Here is a 14,826-nt window from a genome sequence, read left to right on the forward strand (position 1 = left end):
TTCTATCTATTAAGTAAACCCCGGTCCACCCATCTATCCCGGTATATATATGTACGAAACAAAACCGCTATGCAAGACTCAACACTTCCCCCTTTTTTAGTAACTCAAACCAAGAAACTTTTAATGAGCCAGTTGACTGGCCAGTTTGCTCTTGGCCCGGATCTTCGGCCCGTAGAAGACCAGCACCCAGGGCACGATGACCAGGACGGCTCCCTATAGCCAACAAAGTTAGCACTCCGCCTATAACCCCCGATCAAGAAATGGAGATGAAACGTACAATACCACCCAACAAACTCGACGCCCCGGGGTACCCCACGTTCGTGAACAGAGCGTTAGTGACGAGCGGGAAGACGCCGCCTAGGAGGTTGCGGCCTGTTTCCATTTTCCGTTAGTTAATGCCCATCTGGGGTGGACAGCAGGGGGCAGGGAACATACAGCACGACTGCGCGGCGATGGCCGAACTGGCGAACCGGTGGTAGGTGTCGGCCAGATAATTGAAGACGGCCAGGTAGACGGCGAAGATGCCCATGGTGGCGCACCCGATCGCCATGGTCGGGGAGATCCACGCGATGGACGAGTACGAGGTCCAGCCGAACCAGAACAGGCCGATGGGCATCAGCACCGCCTCCACACACACGAAATACAGGCGGGCCTCCGGGGTGCGCGGGAGGAGGTTGTAGTGGTGGGCGATTTTGTCCTGGTAGATGCTGATCACCGTGATGAGGAGGGCGCCGACGCACATTGCTCGAGGATGTTAGCATGGGGACGGACTGGTTGGGATAGGCATGGGGAGAGGCATACAGGTGAAGACAGCGCCGGTCTGCTCGATGTTGAAGCCATGATTGGTGCGGAAGACCAGCGGGATGGAGCCGAATTGCAGGTACAGCACCGCCCAGCTGAACGAGACCCAGAGCGAGAAGAAGAAGACGACCGGTTCGCTGACCAGCATATCTGTTCGCCAGTGTTAGCACCACCAGACATTCTGTTCCGAACCAGAGACGACAAGGGCAACGTACGAAATGGCCGATACACCGAGACCCCGATCATCTTGACCAGCGACACACGCTCCTCGTCGCTCTTGACCCGCCAGCGAATCCGCCGGACCTTCCCCTCCTCCAGCATCACCCCGAAGTGGCCCGCCGCCTCCAGCTGCTCGTAGTACCGGTTGATCGCCTGCGCCTTCCGACTCAGCAGCACGCTGCCGCGCGTCTCCTTGAAGAAGCAGAAGATCACCACCACGAAGAAGGCCGCCACGATCGCGTGCGAGTAGTACACCCACCGCCAGGTCGTGTGGTGGACGATCGCGCTCGAGATCAGCGGGGCCAGCCCCGTGCCGAACAGCGCCGCCCCGGAGAACAGCGCCATCGGCGTGTTGCGGTCCTCCGCGTGGTAGATGTCGCTGATCACCCCGCCCACCATCGTCGAGAAGGTCGACGCCCCGATTCCCTGCAGGATCCGCGCCACGAGGAGGCCGCCGAAGATGTGGGTGCCGCCGCACGCGAGGAGGGATGCTGCATGAGAGACGAGAAGTTAGCGGGATGAGTTGCCACTATTATAATACTGATGTAGCTTATCTCGCAGGGGAACCAGGAACCACCCACCAGTGAACAGAATCCCGCTAGCCACGAAAATCGGGCGCCGCCCGTTGATCTCCGAGAAGGGCGCCAGCACCATCGGCGCCAGGGCAAACCCGATACAGAACACGGTGATCGTCAGGTTGTAGACCACCGCGCTGACCCCCCACTCCGCCGTCAGCACGCTCGAGGCGGGACTGACCTCGCCTGCGGAGTATCCGGCCAGCGCGGTGACGGCGCAGGCGATCCAGGTCATCATCGACTTGCGCCATTTCGGCCACAGGAACGGGGAGATGTATTTCTCGAGGTTCGGCGGCTCGGGCGGGGCGGACTGGTTAGGGCCGGGCGGCAGCGTGATGCACGGGGTGGGCAGCGGCGTGTCGAGTTCGAGGTAGCGCTGTTGGATCTCCTGCGTCGAGGGGTCGAAGCCGACAGCGCCCTTTTCGTCCTCGCCGAGGTAGGCGTTGGTGGGTGTGGTTGCGCCGGTGTCGGGCAGGAAGACGGTGCCGGTGGTCGACGAGCCCGAATCGTCGAGGGGACCCCGCGGGGTGTCCGAGGGGGGATCTTGAGGCATTTGTGGTTCTTACTGTGATGATGGTCCGTATCCGAGTGCACTGGTGTATCTGAGCGTGTGCATGTGGGGAGCAGGTTAGGTTTATGTGTGTCAGCTCATATGTCGTCGTCTCTCGTCACCAGACCTTTACGAGGGAGCAGGGATGTGGAAGTTATTTAAGAAAGGATGACGCCGGTGGATTTGTGGAGGAAAAGCACAGAACACCAATTTGGAGAAATCTTCCTTCGGGATGTTCTCCGAGGGCGCCAGATAATGAGGCCTGAGCTGCCCTCCGGAGTTGGCACCCCCCTCCGCATTCCTTGCCCATTTGAAGACTCATGGCGCTATACAAGTGGCCTGTTGCTGCAGGGTGTCTGGCCTCATGCTGCCCACCTATCGCACTCCCCTGTCCCGATATTCGATGCCAGATGACTTGATCGAATATCAAGGGCAGCACGAGTGTCGGCCGATACCCGCCCGCGCAAAAGCCAAAGCAGACGCCGCACGCGCAAATTCTGTCCTGCGTTGGGGAAGCCGACGTCTCCACTTTCTCCAATTCGGAGAAGTCCTTCTTTGACTCACTCGCCGTGCGGCCAATCGCATGGCTTCCTCGTGCCGGATCCCGGCTGCTGTCATTGGTCAGAGATTGCTTTCGGCACTGGTTGCGATTAGATCGGAAAAGATAAGCCGCACTCGGCTGGGCTGGGTGTACCAGCCAGCCTGAGCTTGAATTGACTGAGCAGGGGCTTTAGCATACATAGTCATAGTGGCTTACGATCACTTACGCGCTGGTCTGTTTTCTAGTGCCTCACGTATGGGAGCATCGCCAGACGGTGAAGCTGATTGGCATATCCTGTCCAATAGACCCGAGTGACGGTGCAGCTGCACACGTCTCTTACTTGGCAGACCGACCGTGCACGTCGATGCTGTTGATGAATTGTAAGCGAGACCACTCCATAGAAGTAGTGAAGGTTGGTGCTTACCGGGTAAGTCGGAATAAGCAAGACGCTCGGGCAACTTGAAGGCGCGCTTACGCACCATTATTGAGTCGACACCATTTGTAAGTTCTTCTCCATTTTGGGGAGAGCAAGGGGCCAGCGGTTGTCTGGAGCATGTGATCGTTGTCGGGGAAGTTGATGTTGTGCTATAATTGTTATTCGGTTGCGCTGTATTCGTATCCGCTTCGGTGGTATATAGCGGATTGCTGAATTCAGCGGTCGGGGTTGGAAGCGAGTATTTCCCACACGAAGGTGTTGGCACCAGTTATCTGGAGAATGAAGGCTTGGCCTAGAGACTGAATAAGCCTCTACTGCAACAAGCATGTGTCTCTCATAAGTCGGGTACCTGCTATGCAGTTCATGGCATTTGAGAGCTTGGGTGCGGCAATGATTTCCTTCAGGTGCGTTCACTGTGAAACGACTAGCGAGGTAGACGTGCCAGGCTAGAGATTGAGTCTGCATCAGGTACGGTAGGCTACATATTATGCGTCATGCTTATGCTTAGTTAGACAGAAGCACGCAGACACCATAGAAACAGGACAGCAGTGTGAACGCTTACTACAACGACGATCAGCAAGCAGTACTGCGCTACGACGAGCAAGATCTGCTTGATCTGTTCTCCGAAACACTCTTTCAATTGTTCAGTTTGTTAGCTAGCCCATGGGAAATGGTTGGGCAGCAGCAACTTGGAAACCCAGAAGAATCAAAATCAGAATCATCGCCGATCAAAGCAATGCACTCACTACCAACGTATAGCGACACCAGACAGACAAGGCAAAGGTCGGAGTACCAGCACAACTATGTTCTAGTCTTATAGAATCACTCGTCGGGGGATGGAGTGGTAGCTGACTCTGGAAAGCTGACTCCGGCGCAAAGCAGAGTCAGGGGCTCGCTCGGGCCGACCCATGATCATGTTGTTTGAGACTATTAAGAAAACGGTCGCCTCACTAGTCCTGTAGGTGCTTCCAGAACCTCCAAGTTCAACCTTCGAACTGTAGCTCAAGGCCTGATATTCTGAGACAATATGCATTCATTTTAGTCACATCGCGGTGCGCGGTGGAAATGGACGATCGGACAATCCTCATCAACCAACCGCTCCCGTTTCTCCATTCCCAGACAGGGTGCGGAAAGTGAGTGAGACATTCCAACAGCAAATCATCAAAATTGCATGTCGACCTGTCGCTAGCGTGATGATGATCATGATTTTGGGAGTTGAATGTGCTGGTCGGATTAGGTCGTGCAGCCCGGACATGAGAAACATGTCGATAGTCGGGAGATTCTCAGACCTCATCTCCGAACCCCGCTCGCTAGAGAATATAGACTGAAAAGTCAGACACCAGGGGGATTGACAAGGGAGAAGAGTGAAGCTTCGTACGATGAATACACTATGTATCTCAAGCAGCGCAGCCAGCTGCCCCTCACACAACCAAAAGGGTAGAGCTGAAAAGCCTCATATGCGAGGAAAGTAAGTATGCTGCACGTTGTTTTCATGCACCAAGCTACGGACGTCGCCGGAGTGGATTATGCATAAGAGAGACACCCTGAATTGGACGCATTGGAAAGGGCGCCGGGCGGAGATTGTCATTGTTTCACCTGATGGGCAATTTGACCCCGCCAAGACCTGCAGGACACATGAGGCCAGCGTGCTATTTTGGGGATCGCATTGTTTGTGGCAACTGGCAAAGACACGGGCATATTCGGTGCAGAATTGACTATCGTATTCGGATTTCATTCCGATTCCTCCTCAAGGTGTGGTTCAATTCCTGGTCAGGAGGCGTTTATGCTTCTGCCTAAACAGACCATATAGCATGTCTGCTGAACATTTTCGTTGGTGTATGCAATCCAGCGGCAGCACTGTCCCCCGGCCGAATCTTCTTCAGGAAAAGGAGGGGTGGAAACCACCTACCTCAATTGCCACTGAAGGTACTCTAACTCATCCATGATCTTCGATGTTCCGAGACAAATGTGGAGGTGGCTGTCCCGCAGTTATTACCTCATAACCCCCGTTGGGGGGAAAACGCGGGAATCCCCGATTTCCCCGAAGACGCCCGCCAACGGCTAAGCCACCACCGGACTCATGCCAGGTGTAGATTGGACGGGCACCTATCAAGGTTCTTACACTCCGTACTGAGGGAATCGCTAGAGGCGATCCCCGATCGATCGATTGACATTCTGACAGACTATTGAATTCATCCTCACTTTGGGTCCTGAGACAATCACCCGCCTCATCCAAGTCGCTGTGAAAGAACGGTGGCTGTCTCAGTGGCAGGTAGCAATATCATTCACGGAGCTGAGAACAACCGCAGCAAAGGCAATGCTGCATGTAACCGGCTGCAACCCAGCAGCCACTTCGACTCAGGCAACCGAACCTCGGCTGCGGCTGCGAGGGGGAGGAAAACAGCCCATCGACCATCAACAATTCTCCAAATGAGACAATGTCTGTAGTGTGGGTCGGATCTCAAAGTCTTGCCAGAGCAGAAAAACGGGGACAGCGACCGGGGGTTACTATTTCTGAAATGCCAATGGCCCTCCAAGGCCGAATGTCTCGCCCACATGGGCCGAATCCTCACCAATTAGGGCATCCCTTGGTCACGCCCCACCCGCCGCTAAATTTGGGGCTGGAGGACCCTGAATGATTCAATGAATAGTACGCACTAGCTGAGAGACAATGACAGCATAGATCCTGGTTGCAGCTGCAGGAAATAATGAGAAATAATGACTGGCTGTACTGGGTTGGACGAGGTGGTCATGGCTTCTCAGCTGTTCTGGAAGATATAAAGGGACCGTCTATCCGGCTCCTCGTTCCTTCTCATCATCATCAACATCATCAACACTTCCACTACACTGCACAACCACACCACACTTTCTACCCTCTAATCACTTTTAATCCAACCCCAACCGCCAACATGCAGCTCAAGAACATCGTCCTCGCCGCCTCGGCCGCTGCCACCGCTGCCGCTCTCCCGGCCACCGACGCTTCCTCCCAGAGCCAGACCTTCGGCATCGTCTCCATCCACTCCGGCAGCGCCGTGCAGTACCAGCCCTTCACCGCGGCCAAGAGCAGCCTCTTCGCCGGCCTCCCCAGCCAGAACGCCAGCTGCGCCCGCCCCAAGGAGCAGACCGCCACCTTCTACATCCAGGACGGCGCTCTGTACCTGTACGACCAGTCCGCCACTCCCCAGGAGTTCTACGTCGACCGCTCGGGCATGGGTACGTCCTCTTCCTCTCCTTTTGCCGGACTATTCATAGACCCCCTCACCCTTCACCAATACTGACAGCTATGCGTATCAGGCCAGGGTAAGATCGGCTACACGACCGGCGCCCAGCCCGCCCCCAAGAACGCGGAGCGCCAGGGCTGGTCCATCGACAAGAACAACCACCTGCAGTTCGGCGGCAGCGACCTCATCGCCTGCCCCAACAGCATCGACGGCGCCTGGAGCATCTGGGCCAGCGCCGGCGTGAGCAACCCCGCCGGCAACAGCGACTGCGTCGGCATCGCCGCCCGCGTCGAGACCACCACCAACCCCAACGGCTGCCTGTACACCGAGTAAATGGTGCATGCAGCTAAGAATCATGACAGCCTCCGGTCTGGACGCGGTTGATCCAAGGAAGTCGGGCTGTTTGAGATAGTTCGGTATATGTCTGTGACCGGGCATTGTCATACTGCTTTTTATGTATCGGTGGGAGAAAAGTGGAGGAAGGTGGATGGTATTGACAATTTGTAATTGCGATAGGGTCTGAGTTCTGGTTAACTGCAATATACTCCCTCCACATCATCCTTTTCCTTGATAGTAGTGCATGAGGTGTAGTTTCCTATTTTATCGAATTTAATCAGATCCGTCCCTTGAAAATTTTTAGCTCAACGCATATACCCCAATCCTATTGCAACATTCGTCCTCAGCTCCCGAACTGCAACCTCCACCATCTCCCTCTCCTTACCATCGACATCACCAAACGGAGACTCCGGCCCCAGCACCGTCCGCACAGCGAAGTACTCCACCCCAAGCTCCTCCGCCATCTCACGCCCCCCTTCACTACCAGGTACATACACAAAAGCCTCCTCAGTGACATCCTCCCCCCGCGACCCGGCCAGTACAGCCTTGACGAACCGGAGCCCCGCATACGCCATGCACGTCGTGGCGCTCCCGGCGCCCTGCTTACTCGTGACAGTCTCATCGCCGCCGAATTGCACGCCTAATTGTTGGTAACAGAATTAGTATTCACGTGTTTTCTCCCGCTAATGCTTTGGAAAAGATAGGGAAAGACGAACGATGCACAAGACCAGCAAGAGTTGCCTCCTCGGCGTGGATAGGCGGCTGCGCCTGGCTGTACAGCGGCACGATCGTCGCGCCACTGTGCCCTCCTATCACGGGGACGCGGAGACGCGTTGGGTCAGTGCTCAATGCCTGGCCGGTGAAGACGAAGGCTCGCACTACGTCGAGGGTCGTGACGCCGAACAGCCGCGCGGGCTGGAAGACCCTCGCCTGTTGAAGGGTTGCGGCGGCGACGGTGACAGTGGATGTGACCAGGTTGGTTGGTGACGATGCAGGCGATGGCTGCGGGGCAGGTAGTGGCGATTTTGGTGAGGATGTCGCGGATGATGGATGCGTTGGTCTGGGCAGCCAAGGGTTAGTGGGGGGACGGATGGTTGTGTAGACTGCGAATCCCTGGTGCGATCCTTGAAGAGATCTTATGTACTTGCAGCTCGGTGGGAGGGGGTGGATGAATTCTGCGTCGAAGGCACCTGCTACCTGCTTGATGTTAGAGAACTGTACTTCGAGTGCATGGGGGCTGGGCGTGGCGGATGGCTTTGAAGAAAAGGATGAAGGGTTTAGAAGGCGACATTTTCTTGGGTAGGGATGAGGGATGATTTCAGTTTGGGACTTTGTTGCAAAGGGTTGAATTGGGACCTGGAATCAGTGTGGTGATTTGTGCTATACTGACAGTAGATCACAGTAGATTACTAGACAGCTGCAAGTGGTTAAGCTTATCTACATGCTGCAGCCAAAGCGACGTGGAAAATTAGGGCAATCGTTCTGCCGCCAGGGGAGCGTAGACGATATTACGGGTAAAGGTTTCGGCGCGATTCATCCACGACCTGCTCACGGTGGACCTGAAACGCAGTCTGTATGTCTATTTGGAGTAAAGAGATTTGTATTAGTCAAGGACATTGTGTCTTTCTTTGTGTATTCGTATCTGAGCATATATCAGCCAGCCCCTTCAGGCTAAACGGCTGTCACCATTAGGAAACCGCTACTGCATCCAACAGCAACATAATATCCCCCCTCCCTTTTTTGATACCACAAGCCCACTACTCACAGTCAGGAATACCAACCAACTGCGCCTCATTCCGCGGAATCGTCCGCAACCACCGGAACAGCAGCTCGGCATCATGGATCCGATGCAGCGTGTCCCGCCCGGGGGCGAGCTGCACATAGAAGTAATTCGGCTCGGGCGGCTGGCAATTCGGGGCCACAATGCGTTCACGGTAAAGACGCATCCAATCGCCAGCGTAGATGATGCCGTACAGGGGCTTGGCCTGCGGGTGGTAGAACCGCAGCCGCCGGAACTCGGCGAGCAGGGCGCACAGCGGCTCCGACTCCCACGGGATGACGGAGAGGGCGGGTTCGCGCACCGTTACCACAGTCAGCGTGGTCGCGAGGTTGAGGCGGATGAAGGCAACCTCATAACTGGGAAAAGGATTGGTAATGAGGTGCATGTCCCTCGTGGAGAGGGTGAAGCCAGTGGGGCGGGGGTTTGGACGGGTAGCCATGTTCATGCGCCGAGGTGGGTGGGGTGGAGTTGGTACGGGGCTGGCCATTGTTTTGGCTGGATCCATGGGGATGGCGGTTGGAATCGGTTGTACAAAGGGTCAAGATGAGGTTATATACAGAGTTGTGGGGAAGTGTGTGTTTGTGTTTGTGTCGGTGGGTTCAGAGGAGACTGTGACATCTGCTTTGTTCTAATTGACAGTCACCCTTAGTGGAGCTTTCGAACATCATCATACGAGGGTATGGTATTGTACTCTGTGAAAGACGTTTATGGAGACTTTCAACTGAGACTAGAAGGGAATCTGTCTGCATCTCAGGCATTGTGCAGTAACACACATCTAGAAAGATATTTCACTCCACTTGGTGATAAGTATCTGGAGTCTTTCACCTATGATGTCAAGACCTACCTTCAAAGCTAAGTCAATATATCAAATATTAACACATAGAATGGGGATTTTTCCCATTTCTTTAGGGCTGATTGTCCCGCTTGTTATACAATATTCGTTCTTGACTTCCAATCAAACGGATTCTGCCGGAGATCTGCAGCCGGAGACCTTAAAAGGATCGTGAGTGTAATGCAATAGATGATGGATACAATAGTGAGCATTTGACTGGAGTGGGATCTTCTAGCTCAGCATGGAAGCAGCGTGGTCTGCGCCTAGGATATCAGGAGAGAGCGTAAATGTTTGAAGCAGTAGGAAAGACGAAAGCAAACTCTTCACTCTCGATTGTATTTTAGCTAATATATGCGGACTTTGCTGTGTTCTATATGAGAATCCATGTATACTATTGGAGGCATGATAGGTTTGGACTGACTATTAACAAAAAGACATACCGTTAAGGTCACTCCTGCTGAAGAGATCTGGTTGTCAAGTAAAACCTTACGTCTAATTTAGATCATACATAACAAACCAGATTTATAAGCATGAGATGAAAATAGGAAGTAATCATAAAAATCACTGATCAAAGGCTCGACGAGGTATTTTACATGTACACTTCAGTAACAATCAATTTACAATTAGCAATATCCTCCATAGTTGGTATAACAACCGTCTTTGAATTTTTTCAGCTGGTAATATGTTGAAATCCTTATCTACGATGCTCTTTATTTAATGGCTGAAATCCTTATTTAGGAGGGGACTGGCCGGGATCAACGGCAACAGCCCTATGCCCTGTGGTAGTATCCAGCTTTTTGGACAGGCTTGGAATTGTCTGCCTATAGGGGAATATCGAAAGCTATACCGCTCCACTCTACTACGTTTCCCTCTTATCTCCTTTGTCTCCATGAAGCTTGATGGCTACGTAAAGGCATTCTGAAATGCTCCGAAAGACTTTCTTTGCCGTCGTATATCATCACAAACCTCATATCCAGGGATGGACTGCCATCAAAGAAAGTCGTACAAAGTTCAGGATAACTCCACTAAGTCGAGCACAGGCAAAGAAATTTCTCCATAAGAGCCACAAAGAAATCGCCCTGAAGCCCAGCTCACTGAAACCCCATTCCATGCTATAAATAGTCCAAGACCATCTATGATTAGGAACCATCCACCCCCCATCCTCACAACACCCATGACTACCACACCTACAAGCACCTTTGTCGACCGGAACCCCTCACCCGCAGCCATGAAGTTCCCCCGAATTGTTGTTGAGGGCAACCTTGTCATCAATGGCAACGTGTACATAGGGGTCCCAGCCTGCCCCTCCGGGGATGCATCTGGGTCTGAGGATGCGAGCTCATCGTACACCTCCTCGGAGCACTCTATCTCTTCCCGACCGCAATGCACTTGTACCTCGTCGGTGTGCACCTCGTGCACCTCGTCTGAGGGCAGCAGCACCTCCGAGTCTGAGTACCGTACCGGTCGCCGGCCGGATTGCACCTGTACCTCGTCGGTGTGTACCTCGTGCATCTCGTCCGAGGGTAGCAGCACCGTGGAGTGCGAGTATTGTACCTGTACCTGTCCCCAGCCTCACTATCATGGCGACGGCTCCTCGAGCACCTCTTCGGGCACCTTGGGGTCGCAGGACAATGCACCCCGCTTCTTCGACTGGACTCCTATACCAGTTCCGCGGGTCCGCGCGATGCCCGAGGCCTCTTCGGCCCCCCCCTTCGAGGCCGAGGATCTCCTCGACATTCACTCCGAGGGTCCACCGTGCCCCGAGGCCTCACCAGCCCCGGAAGCAGGCCCAGCGAGCCCGCCACCCCAGCTCGGCCCCCTCTCCCGCGGGTTCACAAGTCACGAACTCCGCACACAGCCCGCCCCTATCGAGCAACCGTTCGAGCTCTACCACGCCCATGTGAGCACCACGACCTTCGTCGTGCTCATCGTGTGGACGAGCGCGACCCCCATCGACTGGCAGGGCGAGCCGCTGCGCGTCATGCAGCACGAATTCCATTGCCTGCGGGCCCTCAACCACACGGCCCAGGTCTTCCACGGGGTCATCAAGGCCGGCAAGGAGATCTGCCTGTACCGCGAGGCCGGCAACGGCGAGGTCGACCAGTTCACCCACAACGGCCGCTCCCACTTCCACGAGGAGGACGACCTCTTTATGCTCCGCCAGTGGCGCGACCGCGTCCCGCGCGAGAAGATCGAGGGGGTCAGCGACACGGACTCCGATGTCTCGTCGCCCTACCGCCCGCGCTTGTCTTCCAGCAATTTCTTGAATATTCGGGAGGAGGATCGGGATTCGCGGTAGACTGGGTTGGGGTTGAGGATGGGGTTTTTGCCGGGTGGTCTCTGGCTAATCTGAAAACAGAAAAATAAAAATGGCCCTGAGAAGGGTTTATTCAATGATATTATGTGGTTCTCTGTAGATTTGTTTTCTAATTTGTAGTCTGTTGTTGCTGTCGGGTGTCAGTAAGCCTGAAAGCTGATCCAAGCGCTAATATGTTCTTGACCTAGGTAGGCAGTTCTTGAAAGATAGGGCTATGCCTACGCTCCCCAGCTAGCTAAACTTACAACTCAGCGGTATAACTCCAAGTTCGCTGCGAAATCGACAATTGTAGTATCAAACAGCTTTGACACAACTCGCAACATTATAAAGACTACGCCCGATACTAACAAATCGGTGAGTCAACCATCTATTCTATATTTGTGGCCTTCAATGAATACGTAAAGCTCTGGACAAGCTGTGACCTAGCAGACCCGGGTACTCTTCGCATCTACTCGTGAAGCCCTAAGTCAGTGAAGAACCCAAACCACGCCGCTGTCCCAATATCCAAACAACCAACCCCTGTCCACTCCCAAGCAGCAAGCAGATGCAAGCTTCGACCTAATGCACCAACAAGCCCGACAGAACGTGGCCGCCTGCTGGCCTTCTCACTATCGAAACTCAATTTAATCGACCATTACCTGCGCCCCACCGTCCATCACAGTCTGTATTCTGACTGGCGCACAGAATCTTTCCTGTCCGCTGCCCGCCAAGACTGTCCTTGGCACGCACCACATGGCCTGGCCATCAACAGAGTTCTGATCCTGCAGTCGTGAGCGCTGCCCAGAGATTTAGGATAGTTTCTACTCCAGCGGTTATGGAAGGGTTACACGGGGTTTAGGACTCGAGACGAAGGCACGTCGAGGGTTCGCGCTAGATGGAATAAACTCTGCAGCATGCAGCATCCCTGCTAGTTTGTCTGCGGCGTTTTTCTTCAGAACAAGCTCTCTGGCCAGCAGAATTTGATTTTTCCATTGCCTTCGTGCACACACTGATAAATTGTACCAACCCGGCACCGAGCGAAAGGGTCAACCCCACTGAGCAGCAAGAAACTACGTACTCCAGCCGATGTGAACGACGCCGCAGGCATCCGGCCGAAACAAACCTTCCCGAGAAGCACAACACAGAAAAAAAACCCCGGAAGAGGGCGGGACCGAGCCAGGGCAGAGAATTCTTTGGTGTGGTTACTCCGTAACCGTAGGCGAGATCGCATCCACACTGACCCCAACAATCCATACTGCTTTCAGTGTAGCCGCCCCGCCGGATAGATTAAACTAGTGCTGACGGCGCGGACCGGACTGCACAGACTTGATTAAGGGTGCAATTATCGTCTCCTCCGCTCGTGCTGTAGTGTGCGCTGCATATTACAGAAGAAAAGAGAAATGAAAAGGGGGAAAAAATCGTATAATGAAAAGTATGTACACGAAACAAAAGAAACCGTCCTCGGTCAAGGACCATGCTCCAGGCCAGCCTAGCGCAACCAACTCTCCTCCGGCGCATGCGGCGTCGTCCTCCCTGCGGCCTCGACATCACTATGCGCGCTACTCCGCGTCTCATGCGTGATCTCGATCTGGTTGGAGACGACGATCGCCCCGTTCTCAGCACCTGGATGGGGTGCAACCGGCGCAGGGTACGCCTTGAGCGCCTGCATCTTCACATCGTCCATCATGCGCTCCTCGCTCTCGGTGAACGTCAGCCCGATCGTGATCGGATCCGAGGCTTTGCCGCGGTTGCGGCTCGAGGAGCCGCCTGGTCCACCTCCGCCACCCCCGATGGTTTGAAAGCCGGACGGGTTCTTGTAGCTCTTCTGCGAGGACTGGAAGGCGCTGCCGAAGGCGCGCGCCAGCCAGGTGCGCAGCAGGTGGAAGACCATCGGGAGGTTCGTGGTGATCACCGCCGCGAAGGTCTCGCGCGTGCCCCATTCTTCGGCTAGGGAGGCGCCGTTGTCTTGTTCCTGGGCGGGAGTTAGGGTTTCCGGGAGGCCTTTGGGGAGGGACGGGGATGGACTCACCACTATGATGAAGACGGCCTTGAGGGTCGCGCAGACGAGAATGAAGATTCCCGCGCTGAGGATGATGGTCGCCGCGATCTTCTTGATGACTTTCAGGCTGGAGCCCCACAGCATGGGGATCGGGAGGAGGATCAGGTAAGGGTCGGTGAGGAGGTTGGAGGCGAATGTTATGGCGACGACGGGCATGGAAATAGCGGGTTGGCAGACGTCTGATCGTCGTTGTCAGTAGGTTTATTTCTGATTGTGATCGAGGTGGGACTTACTGCCGGGATCGGGGTAGATTTGCCAATTCTTGTGAAATGGGCGACATGAGGCGAGGATTGTGATGATGCTGGCGAGAAAACTTCCAACCACCAGCACGAACCCAATGTAGATGGGAATGCGATATCGCCGACCGAGGCCGTTCTGTGTCATTCACATTAGTTGTGATCGCAGACCAGGGTAACAGGTGTGGTGCTCACCATCAACCGTGTATAGAAGGCTAGCATGGACAGCTTGAGAAAGCTGATCAATGCCGAATAGGTGGCCCAACCCGCCAGTTGGATCTTCGAGCCGATCACCCTGACATGACAGATCAGTGAACCGTGCAGCATAGACGTGGATCGACCGACAAACCTGGCATGATACTCGGGACTCTCTGGCGACAACGCTGCCCGTTGAGCGTCGGTCATGCTGTTGTTGGCCAGCCCGTGGGCCACCGCGCCCACGTTGTAGGCCAGAGAGACCTGCGCCGTGTAGAATAGCTGCAATTCATGTTAGCGGTTGATTCAAGCCGGCAGAAAGGAACGTACTCACAATTCCAATCCACACCAGGTAATCATCCAGGCGCAGATGCCTCCATCCCACGACTCTGGCCTGCGACCAGGTCCGCAGCATGGTCACGGCCAACCCAATGGCGTACATGGTCCAGAGCTGGACGTTGGTGTTGTAGGCCGCCTGGGAGGCGGCATCCCGCGCCTCCAGAAGAGTCCACATGTCCTGCCGGCGGAGTTCGATCTACAATGCGAACAAGATCTGTAAGGTACTGGGGGGATATGACAGGGCAGACGTCTCCATTTGTTTTGGGAGTGGACTAGAGAAGCGCGATCTGTTGAGTATAAGAACGGATGTGGATGTTGTCGTGCAGCAGCCTTGCACAAGCCGAGTGTGTGTGATTCGGAGTTTGGATTCGGCTATTGGATCACGAAACTCAGGAACACCTGGTGGCAAA

At 54.6% G+C, this 14,826-nt stretch overlaps 6 protein-coding genes across 6 annotated transcripts; 2 read left to right on the forward strand and 4 right to left on the reverse strand.

Moving 5' to 3' along the window:
* Positions 1-120: 120 nt before the first annotated feature.
* BO66DRAFT_412564 (putative MFS multidrug transporter) lies at positions 121-2,148 on the reverse strand (the record flags this gene model as incomplete). The annotated part of the gene is made up of 7 exons (XM_025649362.1): positions 121-213; positions 278-372; positions 436-744; positions 802-951; positions 1,017-1,511; positions 1,602-2,022; positions 2,077-2,148. The coding sequence occupies 7 exons, from the start codon at positions 2,146-2,148 to the stop codon at positions 121-123; spliced, it is 1,635 nt and encodes a 544-aa protein (XP_025502660.1).
* On the reverse strand, positions 2,073-3,392 carry BO66DRAFT_121610 (uncharacterized protein). The gene is made up of 3 exons (XM_025641906.1): positions 3,111-3,392; positions 2,913-3,053; positions 2,073-2,862 (listed from the first exon to the last, which is right to left on the reverse strand). Exons 1-3 carry the CDS (start codon positions 3,166-3,168, stop codon positions 2,300-2,302), a joined length of 762 nt encoding a protein of 253 aa, XP_025502661.1. The 5' UTR covers positions 3,169-3,392; the 3' UTR covers positions 2,073-2,299.
* A 2,639-nt stretch (positions 3,393-6,031) lies between these two features.
* On the forward strand, positions 6,032-6,676 carry aspf34 (cell wall protein PhiA; the record flags this gene model as incomplete). The annotated part of the gene is made up of 2 exons (XM_025648829.1): positions 6,032-6,335; positions 6,417-6,676. 2 exons carry the CDS (start codon positions 6,032-6,034, stop codon positions 6,674-6,676), a joined length of 564 nt encoding a protein of 187 aa, XP_025502662.1.
* Positions 6,677-6,984: 308 nt separating this feature from the next.
* Positions 6,985-7,660, reverse strand: BO66DRAFT_326134 (LDH C-terminal domain-like protein; the record flags this gene model as incomplete). The annotated part of the gene is made up of 2 exons (XM_025643898.1): positions 6,985-7,319; positions 7,396-7,660. Coding segments are annotated over 2 exons (600 nt in total), but the record flags the coding sequence as incomplete, so codon positions are not given.
* Positions 7,661-10,465: 2,805 nt separating this feature from the next.
* Positions 10,466-11,590, forward strand: BO66DRAFT_439851 (uncharacterized protein; the record flags this gene model as incomplete). Its single annotated transcript, XM_025651193.1, has 1 exon — positions 10,466-11,590. One exon carries the CDS (start codon positions 10,466-10,468, stop codon positions 11,588-11,590), a length of 1,125 nt encoding a protein of 374 aa, XP_025502664.1.
* Positions 11,591-13,076: 1,486 nt separating this feature from the next.
* Positions 13,077-14,644, reverse strand: BO66DRAFT_454764 (uncharacterized protein; the record flags this gene model as incomplete). Its single annotated transcript, XM_025652040.1, has 6 exons — positions 14,412-14,644; positions 14,232-14,359; positions 14,078-14,177; positions 13,880-14,021; positions 13,617-13,825; positions 13,077-13,559 (listed from the first exon to the last, which is right to left on the reverse strand). The coding sequence occupies exons 1-6, from the start codon at positions 14,589-14,591 to the stop codon at positions 13,077-13,079; spliced, it is 1,242 nt and encodes a 413-aa protein (XP_025502665.1). The 5' UTR covers positions 14,592-14,644.
* Between the last annotated feature and the right edge of the window lie 182 nt (positions 14,645-14,826).

This window comes from Aspergillus aculeatinus, assembly GCF_003184765.1.
Source record: "Aspergillus aculeatinus CBS 121060 unplaced genomic scaffold BO66scaffold_32, whole genome shotgun sequence".
Taxonomy (NCBI): Eukaryota; Fungi; Ascomycota; class Eurotiomycetes; order Eurotiales; family Aspergillaceae; genus Aspergillus; species Aspergillus aculeatinus.

Coding starts and splice junctions, on each gene's coding strand:
- BO66DRAFT_121610 (XM_025641906.1), bottom strand. CDS start 3,168: ATGGTGCGTAAGCGCGCCTTCAAGTTGCCCGAGCGTCTTGCTTATTCC. Junction 3,054..3,110: donor TGCTTATTCCGACTTACCCG/GTAAGCACCAAC, acceptor ATTCATCAACAG/CATCGACGTGCACGGTCGGT. Junction 2,863..2,912: donor ACTAGAAAACAGACCAGCGC/GTAAGTGATCGT, acceptor GCCCCTGCTCAG/TCAATTCAAGCTCAGGCTGG.